Below are 24266 nucleotides of genomic sequence, written 5' to 3' on the forward strand. Positions count from 1 at the left end.
CAACTGACGGTTCGTCTTGTTGCTCAGATTGGGTAATTTTCTTTTCAAAAATCTTTTTCAAAAATTTTTCTTTTCTTTTTCGTTTTTCCAAAAATATGTTTTTCGAAAAAAATTAAATAAAAATACAAAAAAATTAGAAAATCATAAAAATCAAAAAAAAAAATATTTTGTGTTTCTTGTTTGAGTCTTGTGTTAATTTTTAAGTTTGGTGTCAATTGCATGCTTTTAAAATTTTTCTTGCATTCTTTCAAAAATTTCATGCATTCATAGTGTTCTTCATGATCTTCAAGTTGTTCTTGACAAGTCTTCTTGTTTGATCTTGATGATTTCTTGTTTTGTGTCTTTTGTTGTTTTTCATGTGCACTTTTGCATTCATATTTTCCATGCATTAAAGATTTCTAAGTTTGGTGTCTTGCATGTTTTCTTTGCATCAAAAATTTTTCAAAATTATGTTCTTGATGTTCATCATGATCTTCAAAGTGTTCTTGGTGTTCATCTTGACATTCATAGCATTCTTGCATGCATCTTGTGTCTTGATCCAAAATTTTCATGTTTTGGGTCATTTTTGTGTGTTTCTTTAAAAATTCAAAAATCAAAAAAATATCTTTTCCTTATTTCCCTCCAAAATTTCGAAATTTTGGGTTGACTTGGTCAAAAATTTTTCAAAATTAGTTGTTTCTCACAAGTCAAATCAAAATTTCAATTTTAAAAATCTTATCTTTTCAAAATCTTTTTCAAAAATCATATCTTTTTCATTTTTTTTATCATTTTCGAAAATTTCAAAATTATTTTTCAAAATATTTTCAAAAATCTTTCTTCTTATCTTTATATCAAATTTTCGAAAATATGCTAACAATTAATGTGATTGGTTCAAAAATTTGAAGTTTGTTACTTTCTTGTTAAGAAAGGTTCAATCTTTAAATTCTAGAATCTTATCTTGTGGTTTCTTGTTAGTTAAGTCTTTTTAAAAATTAAATCTTTTTCAAAATATCTTTTTATTAAAATTTTTATCTTATCTTTTTATCTTTTATCTTATCTTTTTCAAAAATTTTATCTTTTTCAAAATTTGATTTCAAAATATCTTATCTAACTTCTTATCTTCTTATCTTTTTCAAAATTTGATTTCAAATCTTTTTCAATCAACTAACTAACTTTTTGTTTATTTCTTATCTTTTTCAAAACCAACTAACTACCTATCCCTCTCTAATTTTCGAAAATTCTCCCTCTCTTTTTCAAAAATTCTTTTTGTCTTAAATTTTAAATTTTAATTATATTTTGTCTTTAATTTTCGAAAAATTACTAACCTCTTTTTCAAAAAATTATTTTCGAAATTTCCCTTCTCTTCTCTTATTCTATTTAATTATTTACTAACACTTCTCTTCACCTCTCTTCATCCAAAAATCCGAATTCATCCTTCTTCATTCTTCTACCCCCTTCTTCTTCTACTAACATAAAGGAATCTCTATACTGTGACATAGAGGATTCCTCTTTCTTTTCTTGTTTTCTTCTCTTTCATATGAGCAGGAACAGGGAAAAAGGCACTCTTGTTGAAGTTGATCCATAACCTGAAAGGACTCTGAAGAGAAAATTAAAAGAAGCTAAATTACAACAATCCAGAAACAACCTTTCAGAAATTTTCGAACAAGAGAAGGACATGGCAGCCGAAAATAATAATAATAATAATGCAAGGAGAATGCTTGGTGACTTCACAAAGCCAACATCCAAGTTTGATGGAAGAAGCATCTCCATTCCTGCCATTGGAGCCAATAACTTTGAGCTTAAGCCTCAACTAGTTGCATTAATGCAACAAAACTGCAAGTTTTATGGACTTCCATCTGAAGATCCTTATCAGTTTTTGACTGAGTTCTTGCAGATCTGTGAGACTGTAAAGACAAATGGAGTTAATCCTGAAGTCTACAGACTTATGCTTTTCCCTTTTGTTGTAACAGACAGAGCTAGAATATGGTTGGATTCACAACCTAAGGATAGCCTGGACTCTTGGGATAAGCTGGTCACTGCCTTCTTGGATAAATTCTTTCCTCCTCAAAATCTGAGCAAGCTAAGAGTGGATGTTCAAACCTTCAAACAAAAAGATGGTGAATCCCTCTATGAAGCTTGGGAAAGATATAAGCAGTTGACCAAAAGATGTCCATCTGACATGTTTTCAGAATGGACCCTATTAGATATATTCTATTATGGTCTATCTGAATTTTCAAAAATGTCATTGGACCATTCTGCAGGTGGATCTATTCACCTAAAGAAAACGCCTGAAGAGGCTCAAGAACTCATTGACATGGTTGCAAACAATCAATTCATGTATACCTCTGAGAGGAATTCCGTGAATAATGGGATACCTCAGAAGAAAGGAGTTCTTGAAATTGATGCTCTGAATGCCATATTGGCTCAGAACAAAATGTTGACTCAACAGGTCAACATAATCTCTCAAAATCTGAATGGATTGCAACATGCATCCAACAGTACTAGAGAGGCAGCTTCTGAAGAAGCTTATGATCCTGAGAACCCTGCCATGGCAGAGGTTAATTACATGGGTGAACCATATGGAAACACCTATAATCCATCATGGAGAAATCATCCAAATTTCTCTTGGAAGGATCAACAAAAGCCTCAACAAGGCTTTAACAATGGTGGACGCAATAGGCTAGGCAATAGCAAGCCATATCCATCATCTTCTCAGCAACAGACAGAGAATTCAGAACAAAACACTTCTAATTTAGCCAATATTGTCTCTGATCTGTCAAAGGCCACTTTCAGTTTCATGAATGAAATAAGATCCTCCATTAGAAATTTGGAGGCACAAGTAGGCCAGCTGAATAAGAAAGTTATTGAAACTCCTCCCAGTATTCTCCCAAGCAATACAGAAGAGAATCCAAAAGGAGAGTGCAAGGCCATTGATTTAATCAAAGTGGCCGAATGCACTAGGGAGGAGGAGGACGAAAATCCTAGTGAGGAAGACCTCCTGGGATGCCCTTCAAGCAAGAAGAAGTTTCCTATTAAGGATCCAGAGGAATCTGAGGCTCATCTAGAGACCATAGAGATTCCATTAAATCTCCTTCTGCCATTCATGAGCTCTGAAGACTATTCTTCCTCTGAAGAGGATGAAGATGTGACTGGAGAGCAAGTTGCTCAATATTTAGGAGCTATCATGAAGCTGAATGCCAAGCTGTTTGGTAATGAGACTTGGGAAAGTGAACCTCCCTTGCTCATTAGTGAACTAGATACTTGGATTCAGAAAACTCTACCTCAAAAGAAACAAGATCCTGGAAAGTTCTTAATACCTTGCACCATTGGCACCATGAGCTTTGAAAAAGCTCTATGTGATCTGGGGTCAGGGATAAACCTTATGCCACTCTCTGTAATGGAGAAGCTGGGGATCATTGAGGTACAACCTGCCTTGTTCTCATTACAATTGGCAGACAAGTCCATGAGACAAGCTTATGAAATAGTAGAGGACATGCTAGTAAAGGTTGAAGGCCTTTACATCCCTGCTGATTTCATAATCCTAGACACTAGGAAGGAAGATGATGAATGCATCATCCTAGGAAGACCTTTCCTAGCCACAGCAGGAGCTGTGATAGATGTCAACAGAGGAGAATTAGTCTTTCAATTGAATGGGGACTACCTTGTGTTTAAGGCACATGGCCATCCCTCTGTGACAAAAGAGAGTAAGCATAAAGAGCTTCTCTCAGTTCAGAGTCAAGAAGAGCCCACACAGTCAAACTCTGAGTTTGGTGTTGTGAGGCCACAACCAAACTCTAAGTTTGGTGTTCAAACTCCATATCCAAACTCTAAGTTTGGTGTTGGGATTACACACTAAAATTGACCTGATCACCTAGTGGCTCCATGAAAGCACTGTCAAGCTATTGACATTAAAGAAGCACTTGTTGGGAGGCAACCCAATTTTATTTATCTAATTTTATTTTATTTTGTTTCTTTGTTATTTTTGTGTTTAATTAGGTACATGATCATGAGGAGTCACGAAAAAAATCAAAAAAATTAAAAACAGAGTCAAGAACAGAAGAAAAAAAATTGTTCACCCTGGAGGTAGCGCAGACTGGCGTTCAACGCCAGTAAGATGCATCTGGCTGGCGTTCAACGCCAGAACAGAGCACCATTCTGGCGCTGAACACCAGAAACAAGCAACATCCTGGCGCTGAACGCCAGGAATGTGCCTGGAGGAGACAAGCTGGCGTTAAACGCCAGCAACAAGCATGAAACTGGCGTTCAACGCCAGAAACATGCATTACATGGGCGTTGAACGCCCAGAACGTGCACCAATGGGTGTTTGAACGCCAGAATGATGCACGAAGGCAATTTACATGCCTATATGGTGAAGGAATGGTATTTCTTTTCACCTCAGGATCTGTGGACCCCACAGGATCACCTCAGGATCTGTGGACCCCACAAGATCCCCACCTACCATACTCCCACCTTCTCTTTTAATCCTAATCACACTCTCCTAATCCAAATCTCATTTCACTCTTTCCCACATCACACTTCCCAAAAAAACCTTCACCAATCACCTCAATTCCTCTTCCCAATTCCCCCATTCACCATTCACATCAACCCACTCTTCCCCATAAACCCCACCTACCTTCATAAAATTCAAATTCAACTTCCCAACCATTCCCACCCAAAATGGCCGAATACCCACCCTCCCTCTCCCTATAAATACCCTTCCCTTCTACTTCATTTTTCACAACACAACCCCTTCTTCTCCCACATAGCCGAACCTACTTCTTCCCCTTTCTCCCATCTTCTCTTCTTCTTCTTCTTATACTCTTCTTTTCTTTCTTGCTCGAGGGCGAGCAAAATTTTAAGTTTGGTGTGGTAAAAGCATAAGCTTTTTGTTTTTTCATTACCATCAATGGCACCTAAGGCCGGAGTATCCTCTAGAAAAGGAAAAGGGAAGACAAAAGCTTCCACCTCTGAGTCATGGGAGAAGGAAAGATTCATCTCTAAGAGCCATCAAGACCACTTCTATGATGTTGTGACAAAGAAAAAGGTGATCCCCGAGGTCCCTTTCAAGCTCAAAAAGAATCCGGAAATCCGACATGAAATCCAAAGAAGAGGTTGGGAAGTCATAACCAACCCCATGCAACAAGTCGGAATATTGATGGTTCAAGAGTTCTATGCCAATGCATGGATCACTAGGAACCATGATCAAAGTATGAACCCGAATCCAAAGAACTACCTCACAATGGTTCGGGGGAAATACTTAGATTTTAGTCCGGAAAATGTGAGGTTGGCGTTTCACTTGCCTATGATGCAAGGAGATGAACGCCCCTACACTAGAAGGGTCAACTTCAATCAAAGGTTGGACCAAGTCCTTACGGACATATGTGTGGAAGGAGCCCAATGGAGAATAGACTCCAAAGGCAAGCCAGTCCAACTAAGAAGACTGGACCTCAAGCCTGTAGCTAGAGGATGGTTGGAGTTCATCCAAAGATCCATCATTCCTACTAGCAACCGATCTGAAGTTACTGTGGATCGGGCCATCATGATCCATAGCATCATGATTGGAGAGGAAGTAGAAGCTCATGAAGTCATCTCCAATGAACTCTACAAAATAGCCGATAAGTCCTCCACCATGGCAAGGCTAGCTTTTCCTCACCTTATTTGCCATCTGTGCTACTCAGCTGGAGTCATCATAGAGGGAGATACCCCCATTGAAGAAGACAAGCCCATCACCAAGAAAAGGATGGAGCAAGCAAGAGAAGCTCCTCACGGCCCTCAAGAAGTGCATGAGGAAGCTCATCATCAACAAATTCCTGAGATGCCTCAAGGAATGCACTTTCCTCCCAACAACTATTGGGAGCAACTCAATACCTCCTTAGAAGATTTGAGCCATAATGTGGAACAATTAAGGGTGGAACATCATGAGCACTCCATCATTCTCCAAGAAATAAGAGAAGATCAAAGAGCAATGAGGGAGGAGCAACAAAGGCAAGGAAGGGACATAGAAGAGCTGAAGAACATCATTGGTCCTTCAAGAAGAAGACGCCACTAGAGGTGGATTCATTCCTTGTTCTTTATTTCTTTCTGTTTTCAGTTTTTAATGTTGTGTTTATCTATGTTTTGTGTCTCTACTTCATGATCATTAGTATGTAACCATGCCTTAAAGCTATGAATAAAATCCATTAATCCTTCACCTCTCTTAAATGAAAAATGTTTTAATTCAAAAGAACAAGAAGTACATGAATTTCGAATTTATCCTTGAATTTAATTTAATTATATTGATGTGGTGGCAATACTTTTTGTTTTCTGAATGAATGCTTGAACAGTGCATATTTTTGATCTTGTTGTTTATGAGTGTTAAAATTGTTGGCTCTTGAAAGAATGATGAACAAAGAGAAATGTTATTGATGATCTGAAAAATCATGAAATTGATTCTTGAAGCAAGAAAAAGCAGTGAAAAAGGAAGCTTGCGAAAAAAAAAAAGTGGCGAAAAAAAAATAGAAAGAAAAAGAAGGAGCAGTAGAAAAAGCCAATAGCCCTTAAAACCAAAAGGCAAGGGTAAAAAGGATCCAAGGCTTTGAGCATCAATGGATAGGAGGGCCCAAGGAAATAAAATCCAGGCCTAAGCGGCTAAATCAAGCTGTCCCTAACCATGTGCTTGTGTCATGAAGGTCCAAGTGAAAAGCTTGAGACTAAGTGGTTAAAGTCGTGATCCAAGGCAAAAGAGTGTGCTTAAGAGCTCTGGACACCACTAACTGGGGACTCTAGCAAAGCTGAGTCACAATCTGAAAAGGTTCACCCAGTCATGTGTCTGTGGCATTTGTGTATTCGGTGGTAATACTGGAAAACAAAGTGCTTAGGGCCACGGCCAAGACTCATAAGTAGTTGTGTTCAAGAATCAACATGCTTAACTAGGAAAGTCAATAACACTATCCGAAATTCTAAGTTCCTAGAGAAGCCAATCACTCTAAACTACAAAGGAGAAAGTGAGATGCCAAAACTATTCAGAAGCAAAAAAGCTACAAGTCCCGCTCATCTAATTAAATTAATATTCATTGATATTCTGAGATTTATAGTATATTCTCTTCTTTTTATCCTATTTGATTTTCAGTTGCTTGGGGACAAGCAACAATTTAAGTTTGGTGTTGTGATGAGCGGATAATTTATACGCTTTTTGGCATTGTTTTTAGGTAGTTTTTAGTAAGTTTGAGCTACTTTTAGGGATGTTTTCATTAGTTTTTATGTTAAATTCACATTTCTGGACTTTACTATGAGTTTGTGTGTTTTTCTGTGATTTCAGGTAAATTCTGGCTGAAATTGAGGGACTTGAGCAAAACTCTGAAGAAGGCTGACAAAAAGGACTGCTGATGCTGTTGGAATCTGACCTCCCTGCACTCGAAATGGATTTTCTGGAGCTACAGAACTCCAATTGGCGCGCTCTCAATGGCGTTAAAAAGTAGACATCCAGGGCTTTCCAGCAATATATAATAGTTCATACTTTATTCGAAGATTGACGACGTAACTTGGCGTTGAACGTCAAGTTCATGCTGCTGTCTGGAGTTAAACGCCAGAAAAACGTCATGATCTGGAGTTGAACGCCCAAAACACGTCATAACTCGGAGTTCAACTCCAAGAGAAGCCTCAGCTCGTGGATTAATCAAGCTCAGCCCAAGCATACACCAAGTGGGCCCCGGAAGTGGATTTATGCATCAATTACTTACTCATGTAAACCCTAGGAGCTAGTTTATTATAAATAGAACATTTATCTATTGTATTAGACATCTTTTGACCACTTTAAGTCTTTGATCATTCGGTCACTTGATCATGGAGAGGGCTGGCCATTCGGCCATGCCTGAACCCCTTTCACTTATGTATTTCCAACGGTGGAGTTTCTGCACACCATAGATTAAGGGTGTGGAGCTCTGCTGTACCTCAAGTATTAATGCAATCCTATTTTCTTTTATTCAAATCTCTCTTATTCTTATTCCAAGATATTCATTCGTACCCAAGAACATGATGAATGTAATGATAAAAGTGACGATCATTATCATTCTCACTTATGAACGCACGTGATTGACAACCACTTCCGTTCTACATGCAACCGAGCTTGAATGTGTATCTCTTAGATTCCCCAACAGAATCTTTGTGGTATAAGCTAGATAGATGGCGGCATTTATGAGGATCCGGAAAGTCTCACCTTGTCTGTGGTATTCCGAGTAGGATCCTGGGAATCCGGAAGGTCTAACCTTGTCTGTGGTATTCCGAGTAGGATTCCGGTAATGAATGACTGTGACGTACTTCAAACTTGCAAGTGCTGGGCGTTAGTGACAGACGCAAAAGAATCAAGGGATTCTATTCCAGTAGGCGCAGGAACCAACCAGTGATTAGCCGTGCTGTGACAGAGTGCGTGAGCGTAGTTTTCACTGCGAGGATGGGATGTAGCCATCAACCATGGGTGATGCCTCCAGACGATTAGCCGTGCGAGTGACAGCCGCATAGGATCATTTTCCCGAGAGGATTGAAAGTAGCCACCGCTGATGGTGAACCCCTATACACAGCTTGCCATGGAAAGGAGTAAGAAGGATTGAGTTGAAGCAGTAGGAGAGCAGGCGTCCTTGAGCCATACAGTATCTCCATTCGCTTATCTGAAATTCCCACCAATGAATCTGCATGAGTATTCTATCCCTTTTATTATTTATTTTCTTATTTCTATTTTCGAAATCCATAAACCAATTTAAATCTGCCTAACTGAGATTTACAAGGTGACCATAGCTTGCTTCATACCAACAATCTCTGTGGGATCGACCCTTACTCACGTAAGGTTTATTACTTGGACGACCCAGTACACTTGCTGGTTAGTTGAACGGAATTGTGAATTCAACTGGTGCCATAATAATGATTTCATACAAAATAGTTAGAACATTGATCACAATTTCGTCCACCATACATCTAGTGTAGCATCTGCAGGCATCTATCTCAGGTGAGCTTTCAACCACGTCATCTTAATGGTGAAAGAGTTGGCTAGTCACACACCCTCCTATGGCTTCTGGCATGGCCCCAACGCTCTAAGTGCCTCCTCAAGCATTTTTCATGTGTCACGATCGCAATAAATCTGAAAATTATGGCTACAATCTCCTACCAGATCCACATACATATGTAAGCCAAGGTGATAAGGAGTATCTTTGGGGTGATGGTACACTCACCCCACAGTACCTGGAACAAATGGGTGGACGCCATCTCTCGACAAAGGCTGATAGGAGTGAGTTGTCAAAGTAAAAATCTCTATCTCAAGCTACATGAGCGAAACCAACCTCCTCTAAATAAAGCAACAATGCATCAGGAGGTCACTCTTCTTATGAGTCCCTATTCATCTTTGAAAATAGAACCCACCGACTTTGTGTAATTTCGACATTAAACTCAATTTAAACCACGACTAACAATAATACATGTTATGTAAAACATCCCTAAAACTCTATCAACCATAAATCACCATCCATCTCAATCATAATAAACTACAACAATTGGCCTAAATACAATGATTTCTATATTAAATTTTAACCAATGTTACCAATAAGACCTATTATGTAAAACATCTCTAAAAATATACTAAATTAACATTTATCTCATGTCATACTAATCTACAACATATAGTTTAAATCCAAAGATTTTTACATTAAATTTTAAATTTTTTCTAATCTATATATTTATAAAAATCTATTCCCTAATATATTAAAGTTATTCTAAACTTATAACTATTACCTAACCAACTAACAATTATAATATAAGAAAAAAATTAAATTATTCTAACTTGATCGTTAATGTGGCCCGCAATATATTTATCTTCATTCAAATGGTTGATGTGGATACTCTGAGTTATTGCATCAACAACTTTTTTTTTCTTTTTTTCTCCTTTTCTTTTCTCTCTATTCTCTCAAATGTCAAAATTTAGCAATTGATGAAAGTGTACGTGTAGAGACTGTTTGTGTTGTTTTATAATTGTCCCAACGATTTCACAAACAACACCTACGGTTTTGTGGGATATCTGTTTCGTTATTATTGTGCTGGCAAGGACTATGCTATAGCGTTCTTCTTCTATTATGCAATTTTTTACTAGGAAATTGTATCTGACTACATAATAATAAAATAATACTTATAATTATAATAACTTTAAATTTTAAATAAATTAGTAAATATGTTTTTTTATTATTAAAAAGTTCCTAATTTACCTGTTAATATAATTGTTTGATAATTACTAACTAAATAGTACTAGTATATGTTATTAACATTTATTCATATATTTGATCCATATATACATATTGTAGAATGCAAATTCACCATGTATTTTCAACAACTTATTATTATAAGAGTAATACGCAACTACTCAAAGTTTTGGAAAATTTAAAATTAAATAAATGATAGCTAGTTAAATAGGAGTAGCAATAGATATAAAGGAGAGGTTTTAAACCAAAAAAAAAAGACACAAAAAATGACAATAGCCATTTTGTTTAAAATATTTTAAAAATTAAAGTTTAAACATTTCAACTTCTTGATTACTAATTAACTACATTACTTTAGTTCTGACATTTCATGGGCATATAATAAAAATATCATTTTCAATAAATTTTTATGTCCATATTCTCTTCAATATAGTTTTTGGGGTCTATAAATTCTTTTCAATAATTTGACCAATGACTCAATACATTAGCCACTTTTTTAGGCTTATGTTGGGCCAATCTTAATACTTATATTGGTCAAGATGGTTTCTTTTTTCTAAAATAAAAAAACTTGTAGGCCATAAGTTGGAGTCTACTCCCCTACACTTCATCCACTCCACCCTTCCTTCACTCTCTCCGTTTCAAAGTGAATAACGAATTTCATGACACTAAGAAACGTCGAAGAACTCACTTTCGAAATTGAGTGGCGCAAGGCAATACGAAATTTAAATCAAATCCTTAAATGACTGTACATGATGAAAGCAACCATCATGTCATTTTAGTATATGAGTGTGATGTAATTACTATTGCATTCATCCCACTATTTTTAAATTGAATATTATTTCCAAATCAAAAGTTTTTACAACTCTTTCTCTCTCCCCAAATTTAGTATATGAGTGTTAAGTGTTAGTCAAAGTAATAACTAAAAATAATAAATTTTGTTGGTTATATAGCATTATTTTTTGAAACATTTACTAGTTTGTATAATTTTAAAAATTTACTTTTAATAAACTAACAATATAAAATAATTTACATAATCATTCAATTATAACTATTGTTTTAAATGATTATTTACACTATTAATATAAAATATAATTATTTTTATTGACATGTTATTATATAATTAAATACGCAATTATTTTACAATACATCAAAATTGAATTTTAATTTTAAAAATAAGCATTATAGAATAGGCGTTGTCTATTTTTTTGTTCTGATGTCAAATTATTGAAGCCACTTGCAGCTACAACACTGAGAAGGAATCCTGTTGCCCATTGAAGACGTTTGGGTCTTACTAAGTTCTGACATAAGTTGAATAAGAAGGAACAACCTCAAATTTCCCGAACCCTGATTCACATGTTTGTCGAATATTTCCCTACACCATAGGTGCATGCATCTTCTCTCTGTTTGCTGCAATCGATGCTCAAAGTAAAAATAAGTAACATGAATTGAAACTTGTTTGTCTATTTATTTTGTTCGGGTGTAATTCTTTTACTAGTTTTGAATATTTGTATAACCTGTTTTGATTGTGGGTTCCCTTATTTCAATTTATTAATAGAAAAAATAACAACGACTATTCCACTATGTATTATTTTATCATTTTCAGATGAAGTTGCTATTCTTTCACTTGGCTAAATTCAAAAAAGGGGAAAGGAAATAATCACAGAAAATTTTGGAGGACTGATTAAACTAAACAAATATTTAGAATCACAGTGGAAATTTTTTTTTAGGAAGTAACGAATTTTAAATAACTTAAATTTACGGTTTAAAATTGTAGGACTAATTTAATCAAATTTAAAAATAAAAAAACCAATTTGATCATCAAATAAAAACTAGATAACTAATTTAATTAGTATCTCAGTTTTTTACTTTTTTTAGAATTAATCAGGACACCTTTTCTGGATAAAAAGTCAAGGTACATTTTTTCTTCCATCAATAACAAAATGATTATGGTGATCACTTTAATATAATCATCATCTTTATAAACTTGACATGGATATGATCGACGAAAAATCAAAGGAAAGGAAAGGTGTATTCTTACAAAGTCGTGCTATTAATATCTGGTCTCCGACCCCACATCTTTATGTATATTGGGGCGTATTATTCCGTGCCTTTTTTTTCTACTTGTAACTTCTAAGCTAAAGAAAAGTTAGGTTGGGTATGGGTTGTATTTTATTTTTTATTTTTATTTTTAATATCTTTTATTTTTAGATTTTATAAAAAATAAAAAAAGAGATAAAAATAAAAAATAAAATTTTATTAATTTTTTTTACAAAATTTAAAAAATAAAAAATATTAAAAAAATGCAAACCAAACGTATTCTTATTTTTTAATTTTCTAAGACAAACCATATATACTGAGCCACAATTTTCTAAGACAAGCCATATACTGAGCCACTGAGGTTATTTGATGTGTTACGTCTTCCATCCACAAATATAATGTTATTTTTGACAAAAATACAGATTTATAATATTATTAACTTAAAAAGAATAGTTTGACTAATTTATACTTAAAAATGGTCAAATTTTAATGAATTAGCAAGTTGTGGTCTTATATCTAAGTTTAATAATTGGAAGGCCTAATAATAAGTAATAACATGTCTAACAAGTATATATTTTTATTATAGGTGGTTCTAGTGTATAGATGCAATTCCATAAAAATATAAAGAGATTTTTATTTCTTGCAAGGTTGGATGACATGTGTAGAGGTTGTCTGGAATGAGATGGGTGGTGGAGCCGCTTGCTGTATCACATAACGGGATTTTTTTTATTTTTGGTATTTCACATAACGGGATTTATTTATGTTGGGTTTGGATAGAAGTGTTTGGGCCTGTTTATTGCATTTGTATGGCAAGCCTAATTAATTAACATTGGGTTTGGAGGGAGATAAGATTTGATATAGGTGAAGTTGGAACAGTATTCATATTGATCAACAGAAAAGGGGGGGGGGGGGGGGGGGGAAGCATGGGGATACTGAGAAGGTACTTTTTCCAATGAAAGATGAGGAAGATAAAATTGGAAGGGAAAAATGACGATGTGAGAAGATAAAATGTTCTTGTTTGACCCCATTCCACTATGTTAAAATCCGCATTGCATGTTTGGATTCTCAAATGTGGTTTTATTGTCACCTAATGGCTAATACTAATCAAATTTATGCAAAATGGTAACTACAAAAAAATAGCCATGTCGCAAACATGCTTGCCTTTGGGGCAGTCCTTATTATTAGCACTTCGACAACTCTACATAATCACGTAGAGAGCAATGTTAAATATAGACACTATTTTAGGCCAAAAACCAGACTTAACTTTACTTCCTCTTTTATTAGGGATCGAGATTAGTATGAATTATGCAATCTTTCCTTTTTTTTAATTATTGTTTTATAATTCTTCACTAAAGAGTCTTGTCATTTCTAACAATTCTCCTCTTCAATCCATACCTTTTTTATTTTTTATTTTTTTTTTTTGATATAAACTTCATACTTTTTTTTTTTGTTCAAATGAATTGAACAACTCCTAATTCTAGCCATTATATTACTCTCTCACACGCAGCATACACTCACACACATTTAAAAGTATTTACTACTTGATCATCACCAAAATTTAAATTCTAGAGCAACACATTAAGAGACAACATATTTAGCTACTCAATCCATATTCACTATTCTTCTCACAACCATTAACATGCCAGGATTGTGATATTTAAATCCATTCACAACCCCATTAAGCCCAATCCCTATAGTCCATTGCCTAAATAGAACGGAGCCCAACATGGAAAATTACAGGGTTAGCAGCTGGTCACGTAGACTGAACCGCAGCTCCATCACAACCCAACCCTGAGCCATAGCTCACACGGTATTATGTCCCCTCTCCATCGTAAAGGTCTCGGATTCGAGTCCTACTAGCTGCAATCGAAAAAAAATTAATAAGTATGTGAGAAGTGTATAGATATGTATTGTGTATCTAAGATTGGAAGTTGTCCAATCCATTGGAATACTTAAAATTTAAGATTGTCCAATTCATCAAACAAAAAAAACAGCCCTGACAATAATGCAGTAATCTCTGCCATGCTGCTCTCTATCAAAGAGCATAGTTGCACGTGTCAATATGGCGTTGAAGGATCGAGAATATCTTTAGCTCTTTAGAAAAGAGTCTCTGTACGCTATAATCACCTATTTATTACTACTTATCTCTTTATATATAATAGGAGTGACAAGTGTTAAGTTTAGACAGTTATCTCTTGAACTGATGTTCACTAAAACTTTGTTTGGAACAGCTGATTTTGGAAGGAAGGAAAATGAATAGAGAGAAAATGGATGGAAAAGCCCATTTTTCTTTGTTTGGATTAGAGTGAAAAATGGGTGGAAAACAAAAACGGAAGTGTGGGACCCATATAAATTTTTTCTTCTCCTTATTGCGATGAAAACTGAAAAGGGAGAGTAAACAATGTTAAATTCCATATTTACCCTTTCAATAACAAAAAATAAAATCTCTAACTCACTTTTATTTTTTCTTCTACTTGGTGTTTTATTATATGTATTTGTCTGAAAAACAAATATTTAACTTTTTGTTTATGACATTTAAAATTTTAAAAAATCATTTAAAAGATTTTTTTATTGAAAAAATAATTTAAATATATTAATAAGTTATAATTTATATATAATATATGTAAAGATAATAATGTAATTTTACTCTATTATAATTTTCTCCCTTCTTTTCTTTCCATTCATTTTCTTTACATCCAAACAATATACAAAGAAATCCACTTTTCCTTTCATTTTCTTTCCTTTCATTTTCTTTCCTCTTATTTTCTTTCCTCTCATTTTCCATCAAACATCCAAACAAAGTGTAACAGTGTGCTGATTTTGCACACTAGCTTGCCACAATTTGGATTCTTCACCTGATTTTTATGATTGAAGTCTACTAGAGATTCTAAAAGGTTCACTGGCTCTCCATTTCCCAATATTCTCACAGAAACAACAATAACAAGTTCAATTTAAAAATTTTAAGACTCTCAAAGCCGCAATCAAATTACATAAAACTTAAGTGAAAAATTCAAATTACAAGAAGTTAACGTACTAAATCAACATATTATTAACAAAATTCAGCCCAGAGATTAACGCGGATTTTGATTATAAATTTAGATGTCCAATTTGGATTAACTGGAATTCTAGAGATCCATTTAATTCCGACCTCAAATTTCAGGGACAAAATTGTATTAACTCATATTTGACATGTTAAAATTAAATTGTAAAAACCACAATAAAGGTGTATTATTATTACCTTTTTTTCTTTTTGTTCTTAAATACTTAATTGATAAAAGTGCATCATTGAGAACACTTTGATTTCGCCCATTTTTAAACTTAAAAGGTGATGACTATAACTAAAATATCAACAGTTTACTTAAGCGAACTAGTGAACTAACCACTAAACCAACCCAAATTGTAGATATGAAATAAACATGAGAGCCCAACCCTGCTTTGCTTCTTGTGCTTTCTGACATTCTACTTCAACCAAGTTTTCATATGTAGACTTGTTCAATTGTCCCTTGGTTCCTGTTTTTGCCTTTGTTTTTTTTTTTTTTTTTTTGGTCCTGGATCTGGGCCAGTGAAACTGACCCGACCCTACACCCGGAACCCGACCTAGCCTAAGACCCACCCCGACGACCCAACTCCCTTCGATCCTCCTCTCCGCTTCCATGCTCGCAAAAATGTCAACCCCCTTCGCTAGAAGCTCGAACTCTTTATGCATGGGGGCGTTGTGCAGGCTGATCGGCCTCCAAGATGTCTTCCGCTTGGGCTCGCCGAACCTCCGCTTCAGATTTGCCAGAGATCTCCATCGTCGCCGGTCTGCTTATATGTCGCTCGCGATTGTACAATTGGGTCTGTCTTGAGCTTCCTGGTCTCACGGTCAAGACGCAGCCGCATCTCCTCCTCTGCTGTGCATTCTCTTGTAAATTTGTTTGTTTGTCTGCCTCGTCTCTGCTAGCCTTTCTCCCTATGATGGTTTTGATGCTGCTGCTTCCACTAAACGGCCGATTCGAGTTCATGGGTTGCTGACGCCCTTCCCCTCCAGCTTCGCTCCCGTGACCGGTTTCCGCCTCTGCCCTCCCAGGTAACCCCTCTTCCCTTTGTCTCCCTTGAAAGCTGGTTGAAAATGAAACCTGGTGGTCCTGCAATCGCTTGTATTGATTATGGTGAAGGATTGCGAATCCTGCTTCTCGTCTGATGGTATTCCTTACTTGTTCAGGCGGAAAAACTGACCACTGCCTCTGAAGCTGATTCCCCGCTGCCATCGCTGCCAGTTGGTGAGCTAAACAGTTACCTTCTCGTGGAGTCCAAGTAGCTCCCACATCCGGAGCCTCTTCCAGCAGTTGGAGGATATCCCTGATAATTGCGTCTGCCTCAGCTAAGGGCGTTCTTGCCTTAATTGCTTGAACCAAAGGTAGGCAATCTGTTTCAATTATACAGTTTCTTATCTGTAAATTTTTAATTAGAATTAAAGCCTCTCTGTATGCTTGAGCTTCTGCTGCTAGTGCTGATGTTGTCTTGAATGTTGCCTTTGTTTTTTTAATTTCTAGTTTAATGTTTTTTTTTTTTGTCAAGCTCGTGTAATGTTTGTGTGTGTAATTTATGACAAAAAAATTATATTACCATAATCTGCATACAAAAAAAGCCCAGATACAATTTGGAAAGGTCAAAATCTTTTGCTTGGTGCCTCACTCATATACATTAGAATTCCTTAAATAATGAGGCTAGTTAAATTTAGGTCCTCTGCATTCGCTGAACATGAAGCTTGCCTATTTTTGAACAACTTTGTGCGCCTTAAATGAGAGAATAACATTCCATACCAAAGCAATAACATTAGCAGCAAGGACCTGAAATCGTTTCCACATGCTTTTTTTTAATCTCAGCAGTAGAAAACGTAGTAGATCTAAGAACATTGAAGAAAACTTTATGTGCTACAGCCAATGAAAACCGTTTGGGAAAAATATCACTAAGTGTCAAAATTTTGATAACTCCAATTTCAGACGCATGATAACTCCTCAATGAAACTAATTCAAGAATAATGGCATATTGATATCATGCTGATTTGTGTTCGTTATGCCAGGGGTACCGAGGCAGCTTAAGCCCCAAGTTGAAACAAGCGTATGTCAATAGGTGAGTTTAGGGTTGAGAGTTTAAATTAGTAGGGGAGTGATGGTTAGTTATTTTGTTAATGGAGGCTTGGTTTGGTAAAGCTTTTCCAAGAGGTACTTGTGCTTTTAAAAAGTACCTCATTTTGAATTTGGTGCTTTTAAAAGTTAGGGATACTTTTGAAAGCATCTAAGCAGGAGCTTTTTAAAACTGTCTTGTGCTTATCAAATTTTATTATTCCTCATGTATTTCTAACTTCTCATCCTAACCTTAACAAATTTTAATACAGTCTTCATATATTTTTTATTTTTCAACCTAATTTTCACAAATTTCAACACAAATACATCTCTATCACATATTAGGTATGAACTTCTATCTATTTATATTATTTTTTTGTGCGTTGTTTTTGTATTTTTTCAGTAAATCTATCATGTTTGTTTTTTATCTGTTCTTTAAAATGTGAAGATGTTGACTTTGTTTATGAAAACCAATCATAAAATTTTCCTTGCATGAACATTAGTCAAAATTATAATAACATGTATATACATATGTAAATATAGATATATAATCATAAGAGTAGTTTATTTGAAATGTGTCCCATCTTTTGTGATCGGTAAAGGTGAGCCAATATATATAGTTTATTTGAAATGTTAGTACCCAGTACTAACATTGAATTATATACAAATTTTATTATTGACTAATGATAACTCTATTTATATTAGTACAGAGAGTAAATCAAGTAAATATTTAAACTATTAGTCTCTAAGTGATAGTTTCTTGGAACTATGGAAATAGTTCGAAATAATATAGCATCAAGTTTGATTGGTGGAAAAAATTAGGTTATAGTGATTTAGGTAATTTAGTATTTTTAATGATGATGTTTAGGATAAAATAAATTTTTATGATACTTATATAAAATTTTAAAGTTAAAAAATAAAAGAGTTTATTTATTATATTTACGTTTATTATGAAATTTTTATTTTAAAATTATTTTATTTTAAAATATTATATAAAATTTTAAAGAATTTGAAAGAAGAAATTATTTTTCGTTATAAACATGTTTATTATAATTTTTTTAAGTTTTAAAAGCTGTTTTACCAGATACAATTGTGGTGCTTGTGCTTATTAAAAAGTCATTTTTTTAATTTGATTTTACCAAACCAAAGTGCTGCAGCTTTTAAAAAACTGTATTTTAAAAGACAGTTATCATAAGCTACTTTAAAAAAGTATAAGCTTTACCAAACTAAGCCAAAGTGTAATGGGATAGCACAAAGCTCATATAGACGAGTATGGACAGGGATTACTCGCAATAAGAACAAATTCAGGAATGGTTTCAGTCCCCCTGGGTGTACGGCAAAATATGATTACGTTCCCGCAGCTTGAAAATCTTCTAAGCCCCCACATATAACATCCCTGCTTTCATTCATAACCATTGCCGTTCATAGTGAAATGATAAAAAGAGTCGGAATAAAAGTGGGCGGTTGAGGATGGAAATTCAGTTAGCATGGTGCAAATGCATTGTGTGAAGAGAACTGATATAGGACTTTCAAACTCCTACCAGCCATCCAAACAAATTGCAAGATGAAAAATAGAAATGTTAAAACAAAAATGTCGTCATCGTGTAGGATGTTCTTTATTGTTCAACTAATAGACGGGTTATGTGATGCAATTCACCAAAACTAGAAAGTTGATGCATTTTGAAATCTCATTAGATGCAATTGACTAAATACAGAAAGGGGGCGCACTCAAATGAATTTGAATAAAGAACAGTATTAAACTAGCATTCGTAAGCAACGATTTTAACTCAAACAAGTTTCAAAGTGATATATATATTGTTTGGTTAGTCAGCCTAACCTGGAATTGCTGCGGAACAAATCTGAAGTTGAGAAATTGAAAAGGTATCCATAATTGCCAGTTTGCCACAACAGAAGAAAACCACTCCTGCAAAATGAAATTTGAGGATGAATACGCACTTTCCAATGCTACAATGGAAATATTCCTCTTTGTATACACATTTTACATGAATGTACAAGCTAAAAGCCTAAAACCATTAACCACACCTGTTTAAGTTTGGGGATAGCTTGTGATGGCCCTCCCTCAAGTGTGACCAATGTAGCTAAGAAAACCGCAATGAATACGGGGGAAAATAAGAACTGCAATCATATTTCACCATGCTCAGAATTAAAATACCAAACTCAGCACACAGTTAATGATTGATTAGTAACAGTACACTGTAGGGTTGGGGCCGATGAAATTTTCCTACCTGATCAATTACAAGACGCAAAAGTGCACCCAATGCTCCAGGTAGTGTAACCAATTTACTTAGATACAAGTACCTGAAGATTCAAAGCAAGAATCAGGTAAGATAATGAATTAACAACTTTGCCTTTATCAGGGCTTGAGGGACCATGCTAATATACAAGGAAATTATCCTAGTAAAAAAAATTAATTGGGGAAATTAAAAATTTGAAAATTTATCAACACAAAAGCACTGCATTTCAGAACAGAACCATAACTTAAAGCACGATAATTGCATTAGTATTTCTGAAAGCATGATAGTTGCATTGATATTTCTTAACATTAGTTAAAAATTGATCAAATTCGAAAGAACATAAAGAATTAGTTGAATTTCAGGCATGACTATAAAATGGGTTCGAGAGCACTACCAGAAATGCAATGTTGGACCTACTAAGACAAAACCAAGCAGAGTGAAATTAAACATCCTCTTCAAGTCCAAATACCGCACTTGGTCTATTACAAGCTACGAAAATAAATTGAATATACTTAGAGAGTGCATACAATCACAAATTTTCAAATAGAAAATTAAGCATTGAATTTTAAAAGATACACATCAAAAAATCAAATTCAGGTGGATGCCATGTTGACCTTGATAATGAGGATTTGCTTAAATTGATAAAATAGATAAAATTCAGAAAGCAACAATATGAATGACAGAATAAAAGAAGATATCACAACACATAAGGCATAGACAATAATTAGGTTAGCCCGTAGCATTCCACTAATTAAACTTCAGATTCCTCCATGATAACATCTGATCCCCATGCAGAGCAGTAAAAAATATTGGCAACACCATAAGTTGATATAAACCATGCACAAAAGAAAAGTACAGATTTCTTCACCTTCTTTCTTTTTTTTTTTTTTTTATAATAAAGTTGTTAGCCATCATCTATTCGGAATAAATAAGCTTTGAATTCCTAGAAACCTTTACATTATTCAGTCCTTTGTCCACATACCATAAGGTAGCAATGCACTTGAATCATGCCTCCATGGCGTAGAATAAAGTTTCTATACGAATTTATCTGTATGTATCTCATGCATTTCATGTCATAAAGATCTGGAAATGCATATGCTTCAACAAAAGAATGGAAACAGGGACAGCATACCTGGCATATCAAATCTCCAATTAGTGTCAAAATTGCAGATGTTATAGCTTTTACTGCAACAGGGTTTTTTCCAAGAACAGCCAAATACCTGTGGTGAACAGGTGAAGTTATGTTAGATTTCCAAAAAAATGAAAAAAAAAAATCCCCCTGAAGACTGAAAGAAGAACCCTTTGAATCTTTAATCATTTTGCTTCAGTGATCTGTATTCTCTAATGCTCAGTCATTATCCTTTTTTTTTTTGAAAAAATTTCAACCATTGTTTCTTTCATAGAGTCACCCCAGGGTTCTGTTTTCTAGATCCCCCAGTGCACATCAAACATTAATTTTTGACAAAAAAAAAAAAAAAGAAGCTGCAGTCACTAATCACGAATATCATATACATAAAACCCACTACCGACCGATGATAACATAGTGACTTCAATTTGCTATACTAGAGTTCATTCAGTTAACTTGTTTTGCATCCAAACAAAACATTGTTACGAGAGGTAAAAAAAATAATAATTAATATAAAAGAGAAACATTTCTCACTAACAAGAATAACACAAATCCCTTAATCCCTAAGTATGATTAATTGATTATTACCATGACAAGAATGACGAATTATCTCCTCCACCAGCGTGGCTGCCGTCGCCGCCGCCACTACCGCCGCCGGAATCGGAGCCTCCAGGTCCACGAGATCCGCCAGAAGCGTCGTCGGGTAGGGCAGAGAGGCGGGAATTGCGGAAGCGGAGATTGATTACGAAGGAAGGGAGAGAGCAGGTGGAGGTGAGAGAAGGGTGAGCGCAGGATTGGGTACAAGGAAGACGGGATATTGGAGAAGAAGGAAGACAGGAAATGAGTGGTTGAGAAGAAAGGTTAGTGAAGAGTAGGGAGTGGTGAGTCACTGACGCCATTGTTTCGCAGAGTTTTAGAGGTTTTAGAGGTCTTTGCTGAATGCTGAGTGCTTACAGAGTTACACTTACACTCGACTCCACCACTTCCGTTTTTGCCGCCAGCGATGGCACTAGCCAGTGCCCACTTGGCGCCTTGCCGCTGCGGGTTCCAAAACTCTTATACTATATAGAATAAATTTAAAATGCTATAAATATTACTTAGGAATATATATTAGATAATATATAAATAATATTAAATTTAAAATTTATTATGTCAAAATTAATTTATATTTTATAACTGTTGATGATAAATAACAATTTAAAATAAAAAAATCAGTTCAAAATTTAATAATTATAAAAAATAAAATTATACATAAATTAGACTATAAGTAATAAAAATATTCAATTGAAATTTATTTATTTGATTTTATATAATTATTTTTTATTTTTATTTTTTAAATAGTTACTTTTGTTTATTTTTTTATCTTTTTTAGATTATATTTAAATACTATGGTACAGTAATAAAATTATTAAATAAAATACAAATATGAATATTATTAATATTTTTATAATTAAAAATGACATTCAATTTTTTAATTTTATTTTTCATGAATTATGACAACGTGTATTTTTAATAATATTGTTACTATTAAATAATATTTAAAAATATAATTTATTAAAAGAAAAAAAGTGATATATATATGTGTGTGTGTCAATATAACTTATGAGTATAATTACATAAAAAAATAAATATAATCACATAATCACTTAATACATATGTTTAGCAAATTAAAAAAAAAATTGGCTATCAACTAAATTTTAGTTGTGTAAAAAATTAGCAAGAATAAAGAGAGAAAAAGAGAAAGAGGTATAAAATTATGTGAGAGAAGATAAAGAAAATGTGTGAAGTGAATGTTGATTTATATAGTAAATATAAGAATGAATGATGAGTATAAAAGGAGAAGAGAAAGAATTAGATTTTAATTAAATTTATACCTATTAAAAAGAATTAACATTAATATTAAAAGTAACCGTGTAACTTACATAAAAATAAAGAGTAAAAGAATATAAAAAGTTAAGGTTTAAAAAGAATGCTATAATATTATAGAAAGATAGGTTATTACGAGAAAATAAAAGTACAATAAAAATTTTATGGTATAATGCAAAGATAGAAAATTATGCCATATAGAGAAAAAATTCTTATGTGACAACATAGAGTAAAATCAAATGTCTAAAAATGATTGTGAAACTATCTTAAGCTCTCTTTTAATATATTATAATAAGTAATAAAAAATTCAATTAAAGTTTATTCACCTAATTTCATATAATTATTTTTTATTTTTATTTTTTAAATAATTAGTTTTGTTTATTTTTTTATCTTTTTAAAGTTATATTTAAATACTATAGTACAATGATAAAATTATTAGATAAAATAAAAGTAAGAATATTATTAATATTTTAATAATTAAAAATGACATTTAATTTTTTAATTTTATTTTTCATGAATTATTACAATATGTATTTTTAAAGATATTATTATAAGTAAATGATATTAAAAGAATTTAAATTGTTAAAAGAAAAAAAAGTGATATATAAATGACAAAGACAACATATAACTCATAAAATTAATGGTTACAATCACATAATGACCTAGTATATACATTTAGTAAATTAAAAAATAAAAATAAAAACTATGATCAATGACCTAGTATATACATTTAGTAAATTAAAAAATAAAAATAAAAACTATGATCATCAACCGCAAATTTCAGTAATTAAAACTATAGTTATTAACTAAATTTTAGCTGTGCAAAAAATTAATAAGAATGAAGAGTAGAGAGAAAGAGAAAGAAAAAGAGGTATGAGATTATATGAGAGGAGATAAAAAAAATATGTGAAGTGATTATTGATTTATATAGTAAATATAAGAATGAGGTATGAGTATGAAAGGAGAAGAGAAAGAATTAGATTTTAATCAAATTTATATCTATTAAAAAGAATTAACATTAACATTAAAAGTAATAGTATAACTTACATAAAAACAAAGTATAAGAGAATACAAAAAGTTAAGGTTAAAAAAAATCTTTTTTCTACATTATATAAAGATAAGTTATTATGAAGAGTCAAAAATAAAATGAGAATTTTATGGCATAATGCAAAGATAGAAAATTGTGCTCAAATTGTGTAAAATAGCCACTTAAACTGACATGGTATCATGGTAAAAAGCTAGAAGATTAACAATGTATCTAGAGATTACTTTTAGTTTTATTTTAATATATTACTAATAGATAGAGAAATGGACAAAATAGATCACTGACTTTATGTCTTGCAGAATGCAGACATTTAAGTCTTCAACAAATAGAAAACACATTATAGTCCCTAACTTCTTTAAACATGGAGCATTTAGATTCTTTCGTGCATATGGGTTTATAAAATACTACAGAATTTAGTGGTGTGAAAGGAATTATGTGTGTTCGGATTGGTGTTTTCTCAAATTGGAGTTTGAATAAATTTGATTTTATAGAATTGATTTTAAATAGAAGTAAGTTTGTGATAATATATTTTATGTTTGACAACTCTATACAAAATTAATTTTGATAGAATGAATATTATTTGAATAATGGTGGTTAAAATTAGGGTTAAGTTCGATTTTGGTCTCTAACGTAGAG

The 24266-nt window shown here is 33.4% G+C and overlaps 1 protein-coding gene and 1 non-coding gene across 3 annotated transcripts; both read right to left on the minus strand.

Annotated features, from left to right (window-relative positions):
- Positions 1-2056: 2056 nt before the first annotated feature.
- On the minus strand, positions 2057-2160 carry LOC112700464 (small nucleolar RNA R71). The gene has a single exon (XR_003153372.1). It is a non-coding gene; the product is annotated as a small nucleolar RNA R71 (small nucleolar RNA).
- Positions 2161-15398: 13238 nt separating this feature from the next.
- On the minus strand, positions 15399-21797 carry LOC112696792 (protein sym-1-like). 2 transcript variants are annotated; one of them, XM_025749661.3, is made up of 7 exons: positions 21308-21758; positions 20726-20813; positions 19988-20082; positions 19585-19657; positions 19382-19474; positions 19176-19262; positions 15399-16638 (listed from the first exon to the last, which is right to left on the minus strand). In XM_025749661.3, exons 1-7 carry the CDS (start codon positions 21616-21618, stop codon positions 16594-16596), a joined length of 792 nt encoding a protein of 263 aa, XP_025605446.1. In that variant the 5' UTR covers positions 21619-21758; the 3' UTR covers positions 15399-16593. The 2 variants fall into 2 exon arrangements, with proteins under 2 accessions (XP_025605446.1, XP_025605445.1); XM_025749660.3 differs by having other exon boundaries at positions 16143-17062; positions 21308-21797.
- Between the last annotated feature and the right edge of the window lie 2469 nt (positions 21798-24266).

The sequence above is a fragment of the Arachis hypogaea genome, chromosome 6 (assembly GCF_003086295.3).
Source record: "Arachis hypogaea cultivar Tifrunner chromosome 6, arahy.Tifrunner.gnm2.J5K5, whole genome shotgun sequence".
Classification (NCBI taxonomy): Eukaryota; Viridiplantae; Streptophyta; class Magnoliopsida; order Fabales; family Fabaceae; genus Arachis; species Arachis hypogaea.

Excerpts from the sequence above, each read along its gene's own strand:
- LOC112696792 (XM_025749660.3), bottom strand. The coding sequence starts at position 21,618 with ATGGCGTCAGTGACTCACCACTCCCTACTCTTCACTAACCTTTCTTCT. Across the intron at positions 20,083-20,725 it reads TTGGAGATTTGATATGCCAG|CTTGTAATAGACCAAGTGCG; the intron begins GTATGCTGTCCC and ends TTATTTTCGTAG. Across the intron at positions 19,263-19,381 it reads CTATCCCCAAACTTAAACAG|GAGTGGTTTTCTTCTGTTGT; the intron begins GTGTGGTTAATG and ends TTCATTTTGCAG.